Source organism: Acanthopagrus latus, chromosome 10, assembly GCF_904848185.1.
Source record: "Acanthopagrus latus isolate v.2019 chromosome 10, fAcaLat1.1, whole genome shotgun sequence".
Taxonomy (NCBI): Eukaryota; Metazoa; Chordata; class Actinopteri; order Spariformes; family Sparidae; genus Acanthopagrus; species Acanthopagrus latus.
Genome location: NC_051048.1, coordinates 18,438,671 through 18,460,131, shown reverse-complemented (window position 1 = coordinate 18,460,131; position 21,461 = coordinate 18,438,671). Strand labels below are relative to the sequence as shown.

General features: G+C 41.7%; 1 protein-coding gene across 2 annotated transcripts; it reads left to right on the top strand.

The window, feature by feature from the left end:
- Positions 1–1,458: 1,458 nt before the first annotated feature.
- LOC119026789 (integumentary mucin C.1-like) lies at positions 1,459–13,886 on the top strand. 2 transcript variants are annotated; one of them, XM_037111319.1, is made up of 8 exons: positions 1,459–1,546; positions 2,826–2,880; positions 11,076–11,140; positions 11,294–11,478; positions 11,629–12,104; positions 12,263–12,327; positions 12,490–12,674; positions 12,823–13,886. In XM_037111319.1, exons 4-8 carry the CDS (start codon positions 11,385–11,387, stop codon positions 13,020–13,022), a joined length of 1,020 nt encoding a protein of 339 aa, XP_036967214.1. In that variant the 5' UTR covers positions 1,459–1,546; positions 2,826–2,880; positions 11,076–11,140; positions 11,294–11,384; the 3' UTR covers positions 13,023–13,886. The 2 variants fall into 2 exon arrangements, with proteins under 2 accessions (XP_036967214.1, XP_036967212.1); XM_037111317.1 differs by lacking the exons at positions 1,459–1,546; positions 2,826–2,880 and adding an exon at positions 10,660–10,871.
- The last annotated feature ends 7,575 nt before the right edge of the window (positions 13,887–21,461 follow it).

Sequence of the window (21,461 nt, the reverse complement as noted above, 5' to 3'; positions counted from 1 at the left end):
GGGGCATCATAAAGGAAATATGCTTAGGGCATCAAAATGGCTACCAGCGGCACTGAGGATAGGTGAGCAGGATCACTCTGTCAGAATGCAACAGCAACTTGTTTCACAGGAAATACAAAGGGAGTATACCAAAATAGGTCATAACTAAGGTGTCACAACATTTCTTTTGACTAAGATGATCATGTTTCCCACTTGAAATTATTCACTGCAATGCCATATGTCAATATAGTCATAACTTCCATTTCACAGCACATAGGTCAAGTGTAACTATCATGACAGACTTCAAGAGAAAACTGACTGAGATAGATAGAGTCAAATAATATAGAGTCAAATAATTGATGAATGTAGACTTGCCTGTGTCAAGTGGCCCTAACAACTCTGAAACTGGATGTCCTAAGAACTTTCATTAACATATTTACATTTACATTTAGGGCATTTAACAGATGTTTTGTATGAAGCAACTTACTTACAAAAAAAATAGAATCAATTGTCAAGCCCTGAACAAATGATTCATATAAAGAACATACAAATTTCTGCTCTCAGATATCTGTAGCACAAAGTTGTACCACAGTACTGATGGAGCTCATCTCAGAAGTCATAGGGTTGGAAAAAAATATGGCAATATCACACAATGCATGTTGAGCAGGTGGCCACAATATGTTTGCTTGCAAATATAGCAATGATGTAGGAGATTTGGAACACAAGCCACAATATATTTGCAAGCAAATGTATATACACAAGCCACAATATATTTGCAAGCAAGTATATTGTGGCTTGTGTTCCAAATCTGCTACATCATTGCTATGGTTATAATTATGAGTCATATGATTATTGCCAGTTCAGTCTGGCTTATGAAAGCAAGCAATTGGTGGCTAACAATAACTGCAGGAAGTGAACTGCAAAAACAACACAGGGATAAACCACGTAGCCTGAGACGTCATGGAAGCCAAAAGCTTTATTTATTAAAGATGCAGATTTCTACATGGATCATGTTAATAGATCATAGGTGTGTTGTTATCTGGATAAAAATTCTTAAATAAAACCACAATGCTTTTATTTTAATGCCTACATATATTGTATGTGCTCTCTACTGTACAGATTCACTCCAGTGTTGTTCCATAGAATGGTCCATAATAATTTCATTTTATTCATCTTGTCTTGGGTGTCTCCCCTTCCCGAACTTTATTGGACTAAAATTGTATTTGTGTAGCATTACTTTTCACACTTGTTGAACCCAACATTCACATTGGTGGAATGTACCTGCCGTTTTCACAGAAGAATAGATGGGAGTATGTCATTGTACTGAGCCAAGAAAATGACAAGCTTGATTAAGTATACTCATTGGTGAAGGGTGTCAAAGCATTTCAGCAAAATGCATGACGTATGAGTCACGTCACTAGCCTTTAGTCAGTGGAGATATATAAATGCCTCCATAGATGTGTAGTGTCACTTTGGTGAAAGGCATAAAATCTTAAAGGTGTGAATTGGTCTGAACATCTTGAATTTCTCTGAATTTACAATTTTTCATCTTGTATTTAAATTTTGGGTAAGTACATTTTTAAGTCTATATCTACACTTTTGTATAGGTCTGCTTGCTGTTTGTGCATTTAGTTTTAAAGCTGGACTATTTTCTAACAACATTTTTATTTCATTCTCACATTATTTCACAGTAAAGTGGTGATAAGTGAAGGTCACATGAAGTTAAAGGTGGAATATGTAGTTTTGAGGATGAGAGAAAATCTTCATTAAGTGTTTTTTCTTGACTGAATAAACTAAATAAACAAACTCTCATCAAAGGACAACACAATCTAATACTGTTTCACTGTATTTTAGTCGGAATCCAAGCTGATATCTTTATTAGATAAAACAGTGTTTTAGGGACTCACTCATTCCACTCAAGGGCAGTTAGTTTATGTGGAAATCTGTCAAATAACTTTTTCGGAGTTTGTATTGTTACTTTATTAATGTTTTGACTATTAACTTTCTCAGTCTGATTTGTTTTACTAAAATACATAGCGCACCTCTGATTTTTTCAGCAATTCTGATTTGGTTTTTCGACCATCATAACTGCACATGTAGCATTTGTTTCTCAACATGGTAATTATGTTCTGTTTCAGTTACAAATGCATCATCATATTAATATCAGACTAATTAAGTTCACGAATTCAGTTGGTCATATATAAATAATAAGAATGTGATCATTACTGACTTTTGAAGGGATCTGTCTCTGACCTCGATTATAGATTTATAGTTCAGGTTCAGCCTACTCCTAAGGAGGTGTTCTGTTATTTGCTCAAAGGCATTTCAGTCAGCTTTATGTTTGTGAACAGTTGTACAGATTGAGTGATGAGAGTGGTTAAACAGCAGTCCTCCACACTCAGTGCACATGCCTGTTGCAGTACTGTGCTTGCTGATGTAGTGCATGTAGATGTGTCTATTCTGTCAACTCTTATCTGGATAAAACCTAATGGAGACAAGAACTCTTAATGATGTTTAAAAGTATCATGATCAATAAAATGATATGATGTAACCATGTTAAATTTACCTTTAGATGAAGGCTGCAAGAATGAATTCAGTTTTTCTCAGAATAAAAGCTTGTTTCATTAAAAACAGAAAAGGAACAGAAATACAGAGAAAAAAATATTACTATTACATTTAGATTGGTAAAATTATTCTTTTACAATAGAAGAAGAGAACACGCTTGATTCCATCATTTACATGACAGTGAAAGCAATGATTCTATGGGCTAGTCATTGTTGTACAAAAGGTTTCAACATGGTGACAGGTGCAGTAAATCTCTGCATTGTTGGCTCATTTATTTATAGAAGGAAGACAAGATGGGTGTGGCACGGATCACAACAATTTTCTTGATTCTAACAGGTAAGCTGAGTGATATTACTTCAATTGCCTTCACAGTATCTTGATGCAAAATAAGTACAATAAAAGGTATAGGGAATGACATGACTTAAAGGTAGAATGTTGTCCTGCACCTCATCAAGTATTTCTTATGCAAAGACACATTAGAATCTAGTATCAACCTGAGATCACTACCAGTATGATGAGATAAAAGGTAGGTTGTGGCCTGGTCAAACTTAAATACCTCAGATTTATTCTAACTTTATTCTTTGTGTTTATAACCACGCTTGATTAAATCATATGAAATCTATGGCTGAGTTAGTTAGACTACTGAATAACCTGACAAGTGTCTAGTCAACCACACAATACAAATAAATGCATGTGTTTATGCATTCTCACGCCCTCCACTTATTGTTCTCTGGCTAGCCTCATGTATGATTTACAATATTTCTGTGAGACATTTTACAGCATTTGTAACATTTCTGTGGAGGAAAACTATGTTGAAAAGATATTATTTATCACTGATCACTCAGGCCAAATATCAGCCTCAGACAGCCAAAACTGTGGCTGGCCAGAGTGGGGAAAATTTGGGGACTGAACGACGATGCGACTGAAAGACCACCTGACCATGAGACTGACTGACCAACATACTAAAGAGGTGATCTATAATGTGGCTGCTCAAAGACAAAAATTAGTTTAACTTCTATGTCATAGTTGCAACTATAGCGGCTCCAACTACAACAACCACAGCAGCTCCAACTACAACAACCACAGCGGCTCCGACTACAACAACCACAGCGGCCCCAACGACAACAACGACAGCAGCTCCAACAACAACAACGACAGCTGCTCCAACAACAACAACCACAGCAGCTCCAACTACAACAACCACAGCGGCTCCAACTACAACAACCACAGCAGCTCCAACTACAACAACCACAGCGGTTCCAACAACAACAACCACAGCTGCCCCAACTACAACAACCACAGCTGCTCCAAGTACAACAACCACAGCAGCTCCAACTACAACAACCACAGCGGCTCCAACTACAACAACCACAGCGGCCCCAACGACAACAACCACAGCAGCTCCAACTACAACAACCACAGCTGCCCCAAGTACAACAACCACAGCTGCTCCAACTACAACAACCACAGTGGCTCCAACTACAACAACCACAGCGGGCCCAACTACAACAACCACAGTGGCTCCAACTACAACAACCACAGCGGCCCCAACGACAACAACCACAGCAGCTCCAACTACAACAACCACAGCTGCCCCAAGTACAACAACCACAGCTGCTCCAACTACAACAACCACAGCGGCTCCAACAACAACATCCACAGCACCCCCAACGACAACAACGACAGCAACTCCGACAACAACAACCACAGCGACTCCAACTACAACAACCACAGCTGCCCCAACTACAACAACCACAGCACCTCCAACAACAACAATGACAGCTGCCCCAACTACAACAACCACAGCGGCCCCAACTACAACAACCACAGTGGCTCCAACAACAACAACCACAGCTGCCCCAACTACAACTACCACAGCTGCCCCAACTACAACAACCACAGCGGCTCCAACTACAACAACCACAGCAGCTCCAACAACAACAACTACAGCTGCCCCAACTACAACAACCACAGCGGCTCCAACTACAACAACCACAGCTGCTCCAACAACAACAACCACAGCGGCCCCAACTACAACAACCACAGCTGCTCCAATAACAACAACCACAGCAGCTCCAACTACAACAACCACAGCGGCTCCAACTACAACAACCACAGCGGTTCCAACAACAACAACTACAGCTGCCCCAACTACAACAACAGCAGCTGCTCCAAGTACAACAACCACAGCAGCTCCAACTACAACAACCACAGCGGCTCCAACTACAACAACCACAGCGGCTCCAACTACAACAACCACAGCGGCCCCAACGACAACAACCACAGCTGCTCCAACTACAACAACCACAGCGGCTCCAACTACAACAACCAAAGCGGCCCCAACGACAACAACCACAGCTGCTCCAACTACAACAACCACAGCGGCCCCAACGACAACAACCACAGCTGCTCCAACTACAACAACCACAGCGGCTCCAACAACAACAACCACAGCACCCCCAACGACAACAACGACAGCAACTCCGACAACAACGACAACAGCGACTCCAACTACAACAACCACAGCTGCCCCAACTACAACAACCACAGCGGCTCCAACAACAACAACCACAGCGGCTCCAACAACAACAACCACAGCTGCACCAACTACAACTACCACAGCTGCTCCAACAACAACAACCACAGCAGCTCCAACAACAACAACCACAATGGCTCCAACTACAACAACCACAGCAGCTCCAACAACAACAACTACAGCTGCCCCAACTACAACAACAACAGCGACTCCAACTACAACAACCACAGCTGCCCCAACTACAACAACCACAGCACCTCCAACAACAACAACGACAGCTGCCCCAACTACAACAACCACAGCGGCTCCAACAACAACAACCACAGCGGCTCCAACAACAACAACCACAGCTGCACCAACTACAACTACCACAGCTGCTCCAACAACAACAACCACAGCAGCTCCAACAACAACAACCACAATGGCTCCAACTACAACAACCACAGCGGTTCCAACAACAACAACCACAGCTGCCCCAACTACAACAACCACAGCGGCTCCAACTACAACAACCACAGCAGCTCCAACAACAACAACTACAGCTGCCCCAACTACAACAACCACAGCGGCTCCAACTACAACAACCACAGCTGCTCCAACAACAACAACCACAGCTGCCCCAACTACAACAACCACAGCGGCTCCAACAACAACAACCACAGCGGCTCCAACAACAACAACCACAGCTGCACCAACTACAACTACCACAGCTGCTCCAACAACAACAACCACAGCAGCTCCAACAACAACAACCACAATGGCTCCAACTACAACAACCACAGCGGCTCCAACAACAACAACCACAGCTGCCCCAACTACAACTACCACAGCTGCTCCAACAACAACAACCACAGCAGCTCCAACAACAACAACCACAATGGCTCCAACTACAACAACCACAGCGGTTCCAACAACAACAACCACAGCTGCCCCAACTACAACAACCACAGCGGCCCCAACTACAACAACCACAGCGGCTCCAACTACAACAACCACAGCAGCTCCAACAACAACAACTACAGCTGCCCCAACTACAACAACCACAGCTGCTCCAAGTACAACAACCACAGCAGCTCCAACTACAACAACCACAGCGGCTCCAACGACAACAACCACAGCTGCTCCAACTACAACAACCACAGCTGCTCCAACTACAACAACCACAGCGGCTCCAACAACAACAACCACAGCACCCCCAACGACAACAACGACAGCAACTCCGACAACAACGACAACAGCGACTCCAACTACAACAACCACAGCTGCCCCAACTACAACAACCACAGCACCTCCAACAACAACAACGACAGCTGCCCCAACTACAACAACCACAGCGGCTCCAACAACAACAACCACAGCGGCTCCAACAACAACAACCACAGCTGCACCAACTACAACTACCACAGCTGCTCCAACAACAACAACCACAGCAGCTCCAACAACAACAACCACAATGGCTCCAACTACAACAACCACAGCGGTTCCAACAACAACAACCACAGCTGCCCCAACTACAACAACCACAGCGGCTCCAACTACAACAACCACAGCAGCTCCAACAACAACAACTACAGCTGCCCCAACTACAACAACCACAGCGGCTCCAACTACAACAACCACAGCTGCTCCAACAACAACAACCACAGCTCCCCCAACTACAACAACCACAGCTGCTCCAACAACAACAACCACAGCAGCTCCAACTACAACAACCACAGCGGCTCCAACTACAACAACCACAGCGGCTCCAACTACAACAACGACAACGGCCCCAACGACAACAACCACAGCTGCTCCAACTACAACAACCACAGCGGCTCCAACTACAACAACCACAGCGGGCCCAACTACAACAACCACAGCGGCTCCAACTACAACAACCACGGCGGCTCCAACTACAACAACCACAGCGGGCCCAACTACAACAACCACAGCGGCTCCAACTACAACAACCACAGCGGCTCCAACTACAACAACCACAGCGGCTCCAACTACAACAACCACAGCGGCTCCAACTACAACAACCACAGCGGCCCCAACGACAACAACCACAGCTGCACCAACTACAACTACCACAGCTGCTCCAACAACAACAACCACAGCTGCCCCAACTACAACAACCACAGTGGCTCCAACTACAACAACCACAGCTGCTCCAACAACAACAACCACAGCTGCCCCAACTACAACAACCACAGCTGCTCCAACAACAACAACCACAGCAGCTCCAACTACAACAACCACAGCGGCTCCGACTACAACAACCACAGCGGCTCCAACCACAACAACCACAATGGCTCCAACTACAACAACCACAGCTGCTCCAACAACAACAACCACAGCTGCCCCAACTACAACAACAACAGCTGCCCCAACTACAACAACCACAGCGGCTCCAACTACAACAACAACAGCTGCCCCAACTACAACAACTACAGCGGCTCCAACAACAACAACCACAGCTTCCCCAACAACAACAACCACAGCTGCCCCAACTACAACAACGACAACTGCCCCAACTACAACAACCACAGCGGCTCCAACTACAACAACCACAACTGCCCCAACTACAACAACCACAGCGGCTCCAACAACAACAACCACAGCTGCCCCAACTACAACAACTACAGCTGCCCCAACTACAACAACCACAGCGGCTCCAACTACAACAACCACAGCAGCTCCAACAACAACAACCACAGCGGCTCCGACAACAACAACCACAGCAGCTCCAACAACAACAACCACAGCGGCTCCAACTACAACAACCACAGCGGCTCCGACTACAACAACCACAGCGGCCCCAACGACAACAACCACAGCTGCTCCAACTACAACAACCACAGCTGCTCCAACAACAACAACCACAGCTGCCCCAACTACAACAACAACAGCTGCCCCAACTACAACAACCACAGCGGCTCCAACAACAACAACCACAGCTGCCCCAACTACAACAACCACAACTGCCCCAACTACAACAACCACAGCGGCTCCAACTACAACAACCACAGCTGCTCCAACAACAACAACCACAGCTGCCCCAACTACAACAACCACAGCGGCTCCGACTACAACAACCACAGCTGCTCCAACCACAACAACCACAATGGCTCCAACTACAACAACCACAGCGGCTCCAACAACAACGACAGCTGCCCCAACTACAACAACAACAGCTGCCCCAACAACAACAACCACAGCTGCCCCAACTACAACAACCACAGCGGCTCCGACTACAACAACCACAGCAGCTCCAACCACAACAACCACAATGGCTCCAACTACAACAACCACAGCGGCTCCAACAACAACGACACCTGCCCCAACTACAACAACAACAGCTGCCCCAACAACAACAACCACAGCTGCCCCAACTACAACAACAACAGCTGCCCCAACTACAACAACTACAGCAGCTCCAACAACAACAACCACAGCTTCCCCAACAACAACAACCACAGCTGCCCCAACTACAACAACCACAACTGCCCCAACTACAACAACCACAGCTGCTCCAACAACAACAACCACAGCTGCCCCAACTACAACAACCACAGCTGCCCCAACTACAACAACGACAACTGCCCCAACTACAACAACCACAGCGGCTCCAACTACAACAACCACAACTGCCCCAACTACAACAACCACAGCGGCTCCAACAACAACAACCACAGCTGCCCCAACTACAACAACTACAGCTGCCCCAACTACAACAACCACAGCGGCTCCAACTACAACAACCACAGCAGCTCCAACAACAACAACCACAGCGGCTCCGACAACAACAACCACAGCAGCTCCAACAACAACAACCACAGCGGCTCCAACTACAACAACCACAGCGGCTCCGACTACAACAACCACAGCGGCCCCAACGACAACAACCACAGCTGCTCCAACTACAACAACCACAGCAGCCCCAACGACAACAACCACAGCTGCTCCAACTACAACAACCACAATGGCTCCAACTACAACAACCACAGCTGCTCCAACAACAACAACCACAGCTGCCCCAACTACAACAACAACAGCTGCCCCAACTACAACAACCACAGCGGCTCCAACAACAACAACCACAGCTGCCCCAACTACAACAACCACAACTGCCCCAACTACAACAACCACAGCGGCTCCAACTACAACAACCACAGCTGCTCCAACAACAACAACCACAGCTGCCCCAACTACAACAACCACAGCGGCTCCGACTACAACAACCACAGCAGCTCCAACCACAACAACCACAATGGCTCCAACTACAACAACCACAGCGGCTCCAACAACAACGACAGCTGCCCCAACTACAACAACAACAGCTGCCCCAACAACAACAACCACAGCTGCCCCAACTACAACAACCACAGCGGCTCCGACTACAACAACCACAGCAGCTCCAACCACAACAACCACAATGGCTCCAACTACAACAACCACAGCGGCTCCAACAACAACGACAGCTGCCCCAACTACAACAACAACAGCTGCCCCAACAACAACAACCACAGCTGCCCCAACTACAACAACAACAGCTGCCCCAACTACAACAACTACAGCAGCTCCAACAACAACAACCACAGCTTCCCCAACAACAACAACCACAGCTGCCCCAACTACAACAACCACAACTGCCCCAACTACAACAACCACAGCTGCTCCAACAACAACAACCACAGCTGCCCCAACTACAACAACCACAGCTGCTCCAACAACAACAACCACAGCTGCCCCAACTACAACAACCACAGCTGCCCCAACTACAACAACCACAGCGGCTCCAACTACAACAACCACAGCAGCTCCGACTACAACAACCACAGCTGCTCCAACCACAACAACCACAATGGCTCCAACTACAACAACCACAGCGGATCCAACAACAACAACCACAGCTGCTCCAACTACAACAACCACAGCGGCTCCAACTACAACAAGCACAGTGGCTCCGACTACAACAACCACAGCGGCTCCAACTACAACAACCACAGAAGCTCCAACTACAACAACCACAGCTGCCCCAACTACAACAACCACAGCTGCCCCAACTACAACAACCACAGTGGCTCTAACTACAACAACCACAACGGCTCCGACTACAACAACCACAGTGGCTCCAACTACAACAACCACAACGGCTCCGACTACAACAACCACAGCTGCTCCAACAACAACAACCACAGCTGCCCCAACTACAACAACCACAGCTGCCCCAATTACAACAACCACAGCTGCCCCAACTACAACAACCACAGCGGCTCCAACTACAACAACCACAGCTGCCCCAACTACAACAACCACAGCTCCCCCAACTACAACAACCACAGCGGCTCCAACTACAACAACCACAGCTGCCCCAACTACAACAACCACAGCTGCCCCAACTACAACAACCACAGCGGCTCCAACTACAACAACCACAGCTGCCCCAACTACAACAACAACAGCTGCCCCAACTACAACAACCACAGCGGCTCCAACAAGAACAACCACAGCTGCCCCAACTACAACAACCACAGCTGCTCCAACAACAACAACTACAGCTACCCCAACTACAACAACCACAGCTGCTCCAATGACAACTACAGCTACCCCAACAACTACAACTACTGCTGCCCCAACAAATACAGCTGCACCAACAACCACAACCACAGCTGCAGCAACGTCAACACCTGACCCTCTTACCTATGTCATATCAGCAACCTTGCAAAATGAGATCTTTACAGATGAGTTGCTAAATCGCACCAGCCCTCGATTTCAAGCACTTTCACAAATGGCTACAGGCCGTGTGAGTAATTCTTGAAATTGTTGCATATTCCATTCATTTTGTCTATACTGTTGTAATTATGTTGACAGTATCTAGCTGAAATCTAAGATGTTTATCATTCATTAAGAACATATTTCAGTGAAAAGTGCTGTTTATTTTAAATCCCTTTTGAAGCGTATCATGCTTCACAGTTAACCTTGCTTTTTAAATCTTGTCTTTCTGCAGTGTAATCAAATATATCGAGCAAGATTTGGTTCTGACTTCGACCAGTGCATTGTGAGACAGTTCAGGTAAAAATATTTTTAGCCGTGGTCTAAGACTCTGTATGCACCTCTATGGTCTTAAAATATTTATCTTCTGATTTGGTCACCTACATTCCAAATTACACTTTCATCATCTCATATCATTGTTTGACTTTTGTCCTATTTTGTTTCACGTTTCAGGGCTGCTCCAGCTCAACAAACACGAGTGGATGGAACTGTGGTAGAGTTTTCAGTTGTGTTCAATCGGTCTATCCCCAATTCAGCACTCCCAATGAATACTGCTGTTGCTCAAACCTTAGTTGATGCTGCAAATGATTCAAACACCTTCAATGTGACCTTTGGTGCCTCTTCAGTTGCATTAGTAGGTAAGTAAACCGTTAAGGCATATAAGTTTGCTATACTGGTATACTCAGTGATGTCAGTTTGATGGCAATCCAGGATAAAATCAATACTTCTGGTTCAGGCACAAGTACTTTATGAGTTTTTAACCTGTTCCTTAAAAAATGTTTTTACAGCGGGTCCTGTTCCTGACCCTACAACTGCTGCAACAACAACAGCTGTAAATACAATTGCTTCAACAACAGCTGGAATGACAACTGCTGCAACAACAACAGCTGTAACTCCAACTGCTGCAATGACAATTGCTGCAACTACAACAACCACAGCTGCCCCTACAACAACTACAGCTTCCCCAACAACAACTACAGCTGCTCCAACTACAACCACAGCTGCTCTGACAACAATAACCACAGCTGCTCCAACAACAACGACAGCTGCCCCAATATCATCGACTGCAGCTCCAACAACCACCGCTGCTCCAACTACAACCACAGCCGTCCAAACAACAACAACCACAGCTGCAGCAACCTCAACACCTGACCCTGTTACCTATGTCATTTCAGCAACCTTGCAAAATGAGGTCTTTACAGATGAGTTGCTAAATCGCACGAGCCCTCGATTCAGAGAGCTTTCAGGAAAAGTTACAGCTCGTGTGAGTAACTTTAAAGTTATTGCATTTTCCATTTATTTTATTAATTAATAATAATTAAAAATGTATTTCTGTGAAAATTGCATTTTTTAAAATTCCGTTTGAAACATATTGTGCTTGATGGCTAATCATGTTTTATGAATCTTGTTGTCTTTCTGCAGTGTAATCAAATATATCGAGCAAGATTTGGTTCAGACTTTGACCAGTGCATTGTGAGACAATTCAGGTAAAAACATTTTTAGCAGTGGCTTAAGACTTCATATGCATCTCTGTGGTCTTAAAATGTGTATGTTTTGATGCTGATAGTGTCATCTACATTACAAATATGCATATATAGAATCGTCTCATATCATTGTTGACTTTTGTCCCATTTTGTTTCACATTTCAGGGCTGCTCCAGCTCAACAAACACGAGTGGATGGAACTGTGGTAGAGTTTTCAGTTGTGTTCAATCAGTCTGTCCCCAGTTCAGCACTCCCAATGAATACTGCTGTTGCTCAAACCTTAGTTGATGCTGCAAATGATTCAAACACCTTCAATGTGACCTTTGGCGCCTCTTCAGTTGCATTAATATGTAAGTAAACTGTTAAGCTGTAGAAGTCTGTTATACTGGTGCTCACTGTTGTCAGTTTGACCGCAATCAAGGATAAAATAAATTATTTTAGTTCAGGAACAAGTACTTTTTTAGTTAATAACCTATTCCTTGAAAAATGTTTTTACAGCGGGTCCTGTTCCTGCAACTACAACTGCTGCGACAACAGCTGTAACTACAATTGTTACAACAACTGCTGCAATGACAACTGCTGCAACAACAACAGCTGTAACTACAATTGCAGGAACGACAAACAACACTTCCTTCAGATCTTTTAATCCATGGATCACTTTAATGCTGCTTATGTTAGCCTATGTTACACTAATTTAATAAATTATTAACAACAACAATTATTCTACTGGGTTAGATTCTGCTAGGATATATATCATTTATATACTGTTTTATACACAGTTTCAGAAGCTGTATATACTATTGGTTATTTCAAAAAGTCTTTCACAACTTTTAATTTAATTGGATGACCCCCACAGAAACCATGTAACCCAAGTACATTGTTATTTACTCTGTTGCACAAACACAAAAAGTGTTGTATGGTTTTGAATAACCATGCACATTTAACTTTGGACTGACTGAACACATTGATGACAGTGTATTAATATGGCTGTCGAACCAAACACATTTGTGCCAGTGAACGCTGAGGCTCTTGAGCTGGACAGAAAGACACAATATAAAATAAATAAAATAAATTTTATTTAAAATAAATAAAATAAAAGCATCATTGCACGATTAATGTTTGCCCGCTTTTGTTAGTCTTTCAAAAGACCATTAAATATGCTGGGTTTTCTTTTTACATTTAAAATAATTTAAAACACTTTGTAGTTACGCTTTAAGTTCACTTGATAGCATAGCAGCATAACATAGCATGGCAAAAAACACTTCCACAGAGAGCATACTGTAAAGGGAACAAATAAAGGAACACATGCAACTAGTGGACTGCACACCCCAACAATGAACCAATGCCTGAAGCGTAATCAAGGGTTATGGTATACATGATATATATGTCATAACAATACACTTTCAATTTTCTTGTTAATGCAAACTGTATTTATTTAATTGTTCATAGCTGTATTCTGTGAGATTTCTTATGCTATTAATACTTTCTGTCAATAAGGTTAAAATGATCAGAATACAAAATATTTAAAGAACTTAAATTGTCTCTTGTGTCATGTCTTCCAGTCTTGGTGGGTAAAAAAAAAATGCATGTTTTATGTTTTTACTTTTTAAGTTTCTCAAAAGTTGTTCCCACTGTAATGGAATGAACATGTATGTTAATTCAACACATGCACAGAAATCTATTAAGTATAAGCATGTTCATCATATTGGCAGAAAAGAGAAATCAGGCAGATGAAATTCCGTTAAATTAAATCAGAGTGGCATGTCACCAACAGAAAATGGTACTGGTGGTAGAGCCATTACGGGGCATGATTTGTAGCTCTGAATTCTATATTGTTTATTGGTTTATTTTACTGTGGGGTCTTCAATGGTCATGTTAGTAGTGGCATCATTCTCTCATGAACTTATTGAACCCTGGCTGACATGCACTGGCTGGTGGTAGTGGTGAGTATGGTCGAGTGCAAAGAAGAGGCTGCTTGCTTCATACACTGGAGGAGAAAAGGCAAACAACTTGCCAGCATGATTCAGAACATGAATTTGAAAAGACTCTAGAGATGACAGTGACTTGTACTGCAAAGAAAAAACGTAAGATTCATCATTATAAAGGAACTTAAGACATATGCCTGTTGCACAACCCAGTCATGAAAGGACATCTTATTGATAATATTGTTATATCATAAAAACAAAAGACTGACATATATTTAAGTTGACAAGATAGTGGTCTTGTGAGGAAGAACCAGATATCATGTATTCTTTCTCGCTTGTCGCCATATCCAGAGGTGGAGGTTAACATCTGTCGAGGGCCCATTCATGCAGGCCTCTGACATGGTGAAGCACCCCTCACACCCAGGGACATGCACATGATTATAGAGAGGCAGGGGCTCAAAATCCGAAAAGGGCAGTAGGTGCGCACACTCAGTGTTTGCCAAATTATTTATCAGGCCTTAATAACACAATATGTAGATTAATTAATGTCAAATTAATAAACAAAGTACTTACAGAAAGCTAACTAACTAGGCAGCTGTGTATCCTGTGTAGCTGTGTGATAGGCAATTGCCATTTATTTTGTGTCAACAAATTATTGTCATCATGAGTTTATTTACATTATCATAATACTGAGGTTTGGAAGACATGCAGCAGCAATTCTTAACAAGCAATAAAACACTGGTTTATTATTAGGCTATGCATTGGAGAGCAAGTGCAAACTAGAAATACAGGCTACACATCTAAAAATGTGATAAAACCAAGAAATTACTACTGTGACTGTTGGTAGGAACAACAATGTTTACAACAGCAAAGTCACAATAAACTCAGTATCTGGAAGAAGTTTAAGATTTGTGGCAAGATAAACAGCTGAAACAGCTGACACAGCTGCCATATTAGATTATTCTTAACTCTCATTAACAAGCAGTTAGCTTAACAAGCATAAAGGGGCGCTTTTCTGAAACATGACTCATATTTAAGCACGTTGAAAAAGTGCAAGGTGACTTGTTAGCCCCACAAGAAAGTTATGTTAATGGATTTATAACTCACAAAGGGTCAAGTGGCTCCACTGTCAGGTGTCATCTATGTGCATGGTGGAGTCCTGGATGAGGCAGCGGCTTCTCTCTCTCTCTCTCTCTCTCTCTCTCTCTCTCTCTCTCTCTCTCTCTCTCTCTCTCTCTCTCTGTCTATCTCAAAAAAAAAAAAAAGTCACTAAAATAGAACATCTAAAAGTAACTCGCGTAAAACATAAAAAACTTTAATGTGGCTCCTACAATTGTTATAGTGGTATGAGATGATATATCATTTTAGATTTTGGATATGGTATGGTAAGTGCTGTCTTTTCCTAGTTTTACTAAATGCATTACAGTAAAGTGATGTGATTTCTTTGAACTTGTTCTAATACTTGTCAGTACCCACTGATGATGAGTTTGAGGATGATGAATTTATCAAAAATCTTGTGTTAATATTCTGTGAAAGTACCAGCAGCCCTCACCCCTCAATGTTGTTGCAATACTGATATCGAAATAGAGCCTGTTTTATCAAAATATTGTGATTTGATTTCGTCACCCAGTCCTAGCATTAACAAAGTGCTTATGAGGACATTTTGAGATATCAAGGTATATATTATGTATTACTTTATGGACTGAAAATATTCATGTATGATATTAAAAGAGCCCTGCAATTAGCTGGCGACTTATCCAGGGAGTACCCTGCCCTCGCCCTGAGACAAAGCTGGGATTGGCTCCAGCAGCAACACCCCGTGACCCCATGGAAAGGGATAAGCGGTTATGGACAATGACATGACATCAGATTGACACGTGAAATTCAAATCCTTTCATACCTTCACAACATTTTGAAAATGTTTTATCTATGAGTCGATGCCAACTGACTCAGAATTTAAACGTTTTCCCAGTCCAAGTGAGTGGGAATGGCCTGGTTAAATACATGCAAGGCTGATATGGGAAAGTGGAAACCGGTGAGGTCAGAAAACTGTAATGTTGATGAGGGAAGAGAGATGTGACAGTCAGGTGGGGAGGGAAACTGTGGGGACATCTGTTGGACAAGAGGAGGAGGTCTATGAATATGTTGAGGAGGTGGGAATGTGACTGGAAGCCTGAACAGTAATCCCTTACTGCTTCTTTGGGTTGTTTACATGCTATTTCAGACACCGACTGATTGTTTTGCAGGCATCAGAGCAGATTTTACACATTTAAACATTTTTCACCAACTCCTAAATTGCAAGTATTGCCTCTGTTGGAGTTAATCATGGGCTTTGCTTGGAACAATGTTGACTTTGTAATTTAAGCTTTTCCACATTAAGTGACTTTAAAGCCCAATGTAGTTTTGTCACTCTTTACACAATATCATCTACCACAAGATGTTGCTGTTGATTGTCTTCTAGAACAAGGTGTGTTGACGTGAATCTAGCCATTAATGTGTTATACCATAAGCCAACACACCTGGAGAATGGTGCCTCTAGATTTGAAAGCTGTAAATTCCAGTGTTGATGGATGCAGCACAATTAGATATTTTACAAAAAGGAAGGCAAGAAAAATGAGGTAGGTTCTCTTTACTTATCATTTTTCAAAACTTAGTTTTCTATCTTCAGTAATATCATAGTTATATTTCTGTTGAACATACATATTGTACTGTCAACATGATGTAACAAAATGTGTACCATGGTATGCCCATGTTAGACCACAGGGGGAGCCATCACATTACTAACAATGTGTTTCTCCATCATAAGACACAGCACACAATCTGCTCTAGGAATATATATAGTTATGCCTGAAGTGATTTATGTCAGAGAGATGTTGAATTCAAAATATAAAAGGATATTTCATATAAAGGATAGAATAGAAGATGTCCTGGATCATGTTGATGTCATGGATTTAATGTTGTCCAGAGAGGAATTCATACGCAGATGCTTGTCTTTTCATTTGGCCATAAGTTATTGTTATTTTATTACCAACATTTTCTTAGTTTTTCTTTTCGTACATGTCCTCTTGCTCTTTCAGCACTTCACTTACATTTCGCAACTTGTTTGTTTAAAGTTATTGTCCCACTGAAGTCACTTCCCTCAACATTGCCAGTGTAAGGTGGAATGCACCAGCAACTTGTTTCAGAGGAAATTCAAAGGGAGTATACCAAGATAGTAAGCCAGGAAGTTGGCAGATTGACAGCTGATGGTATGTACTTAGTGATTTGATTGAAGTCAAACACTAAGTTCTCACAACAGTTCTTTTGACTGGTATGATCACGTTTCCCACTTGAAATAATTCACCAAATTCCATATGTCAGTATAGTCATAACTTCCATTTAATATAAGTTATAATATATATAAATTATAACATATAAATTAATGGCAGTTAGGTCAACTCTGAAACTAGATGACAGAGAACATTCATCAGCATATAAAATTCTATTCTAATTCTAATTCAGTTGGTCACAATACAATTACACTTTTTTTCATTGTCAGATTGTACTTGCAATGCAGTTGTTGGTGCATATATATTATGTACTGTACATTTATATTCCAAAGCTGCTGCATTAATGTCATGTTTATAATTATGAGTCATATGATTATTCCCATTGCTGTGTGACTTATGAAAGCAAGTGACTGTGGCTAACAATAACTGCAGGAAGTGAACTGCAAAAACAACATAGCCTGAGACGTCATGGAAGCCAAATGCTATGTGTTGTGATGACAACTATGTAAAACAAAAAGAACAGCAAGATGCATCATATTATAATGATTCTGTTACATTAGCTTGGAAGCTCATTGATGCATAAGGTCATAACAGGCAAATATCGATTTTGTATTTCATTTTCATTGATTAATCTATTCATCCATTTTATTAGCTTTTCCGTTGTCATGTCGTCTTGATTTAATTAATCATATCACTAACACTAATTCTATTCTGCTGGGATTTATATTATAATACTGTTGAATGTACTGTTGGCTATTTCAGAAGTCTGGAAAAGTCTTGAATTTGACAGGATGAACCCTGCAGAAATCATTTAAAAGCACCTGCAGTTTTACTTGTCTTTATTACAATATGCTGTAATTGTTAAACATTTTGTATTTTCCACTGATGTTAATGTTGAAAGCAAAATCCATACAGATATTACATATTCATAAAAATCCAGATTTCATACTGGATCATGTTAATGAAACAAAGGGGCTTGTACCTATTGGACAAAAATTATTAAATAAAAGCGAGACGCCTTTAATTACATATACATAGACATTATGTACTCTCTACAGTGCAGATTTACTCCAGTGTTTGAATATTCCATGATGAAAGCATTTGTTTTCTTGTCTTGCATGTCGCCCCTTCCAGCACTTAACTGGAACTCAGTATTTATTTGTGTATCATTACTTGTCACACTTGTTGAACCCTCGTCAACATTCACATTGGTGGAATGTACCTGCAGTTTTCACAGAAGAATAGATGGGAGTATGCCATTTTACTGAGCCAAGAAAATGACAGGTGTGATTAAGTTTATTCATTGGTGAGGGTGTCGAAAAAATGCACGACATATGAGTCACGTCACTAGCCTTTATTCAGTAGAGATATATAAAGGCCTCCATAGATGTGAAGTGTCACTTCGGTGAAAGGTATAAAATATTAAAGGTGTGAATTGGACTGAACATCTTAGTCCAATTGTATATTGGAATTGACAAATTTTCATCTTGTATTTAAATTTTGGGTAAGTAAATTTTTAAGTCTATATCTACACTTGTGTATAAATCTAAATACCTTTGATGTTTTTTTTTAGCATTATAGAAATTATTTTCTTCGAACATTATAATTGTACATGTAGCATGTTTTTCTCAGCATGGTGAAGATGCACTGTCTCATTTACAAACACATCCACATCATAGTATTAAAATCAGATAAATTAAGTATATAAACTCAGTTGGTCAGATATAAAAAATAATAATGTGATCAATTACTGATTTATTAAGGAATCTCTTTTTATTCTCTATTACAGATTAAGAGTTCAGGTTCAGCCTGATCCCTAGGAAGTGTCAGCTTTATGTTTGTGAACTGTTGCACATACTGAGTCAGGGACGTGCACATGATTATAGAGGGGCAGTGGCTAAAAATCAGAAAAGGGCAGTAAGGCCACTTCTTTTTTTCTGGCCTTAATAACACAATATGAAGATTAATTAATGTAAAATTAATAAACAAAGTACTTATAGAAAGCTAACTGCTTAGCTGTACATCCTGTATAGCTGTGTGATATGCAATTGTCGTTTCTTTTGTGTCAACAAATTGTTGTCAACATGAGTTTATTCAGGTTATCATAATGCTGAGGTTTGGAGGATATGCAATTCGGCTGCAATTCTTGACAAGCAATACAACACTGGTTTATTGTTGGGCTATTAACTGGAGGGCAAGTGCGAACTAGAAATACAGGCTACACATCTAAAAATGTGATGAAACCAAGAAATTACTACTGTGACTCTTGGTAGGAACAACAATGTTTACAACAGCAAAGTTACAATAAACTCAGTATCTGGAAGAAGTTTAAGATTTGTGGCAAGATAAACAGCTTACACAGACAGCTGCCATATTAGATTATTCTTCTCTAACTTCTCTAACTCTCATTAACAAGCAGTTAGCTTAACAAGCACAAACTTTTCTGAATTATAATTCATATTTAAGCATGTTGAATAAGTGGAAGGTGACTTGTTAGCCCCCACAAGAAATTTATGTTAGTGGGTTTATAACTCACAAAGGGTCAAGTGGCTCCACTGTCACGTCTGCGTGACTGTCTGGTGGAGTTGAGGCAGCGGCTTCCCCCCCTTCTCTCTCTCCCATCCCCCCTCTCCCCCTCTCTCTTTCTCTCTCTCTCTCTCTCTCTCTCAGAGTTGAGCCACAGCAGACAGAGAAGTGCCTTTATGATGCCCCACCCTGAGAAAACTTTGAAAAAAAAAAAAATGTTTTTGCCAGTTTAACTTTCTATTACCAAACACATAACTCAATACCAATAACACAATAGCAGCATCAAAATGTAACAGCTAAGAATGACAAAGCGAAAAAGGAAAAATCAACTTTGTAAACACAGCACACAGAACAGGTCACACAGGTCTCTACATTGTCACCTGCTGATGGACTCTCAGTGACAGAACTTGTGCTTTCAGAGGTGGTGGTTCTCTGCTGTGTGTCTGTCCCTAAACTGCTGGTTGAGGGTGGTTGATCAGGGCTTGGTACTGTTGTGGAGTCTACAGAACTGCTGGCCGACTGGGGTGGATGTGTGCCTGAACTGTCTGTCGATGGTTGCTCATCATCTGTTTCTTCCTCTTGGCCACGTGTTCCTCCTTGTATTTATCTCAGCACTGACCCTGCATTAATTTAGAAATATGAAGAAAAAGGATCAGCATAGAAAGTTACAAAACATTCAAACAAAGAATCTCATACCAAAAACAATTATAAACATTTAAAAGTCAAACAGCTCTCCCCCTTTATTACTTATTTATCAGCTATTTGATGAATCTAATCTAATATGAAAAGCATAATAGAATGAGTTGCAATATTGCACACAATTCAACAATAAAGTTTGCTTTATATCATTAATGGTTAGACTGTATATTTATATCTTACCTACAGGAAGAAGAGCATAATGATACACCTTACATAATACTACATTTCTGAAACTTAAACATTATTTTACCATTTAATTGAATACAACTTAAATATGGTTATGAGAGCATTTTGTCTACAACAAAACGTTTGTCTATTTCACTGGCAGATATCGTCAATGCCTTCGCATCCTGACATAAATGCAATCAAAAGGCACCTCACCTAATTTGTGTGAGACTGTAGCCTACATTCTGCTGAATTCTACTCAATGACAATCCTAAAGATGGTTGTGGGTTTATTATGCATTGCAAACACCAAAATATGCAATCTCAAATGACACTATGCAAGGTAAACTTTGCTAAATGCCTGGCTAAAGACTATTAATCTCACACTACACAGTAATAAATGGTCTGAAGCAAGAGGATTTGTTAGCCTGCCTTCTGCAGCGACTGTCAACAGTTACTGATAAAGTAGTGACCACCGTCACGTCAAAATAAACCATAAACTACTGCTCAGTATATAAAGTAAATAACAGCTAGCTGGTGTCAGTTACTTGTAA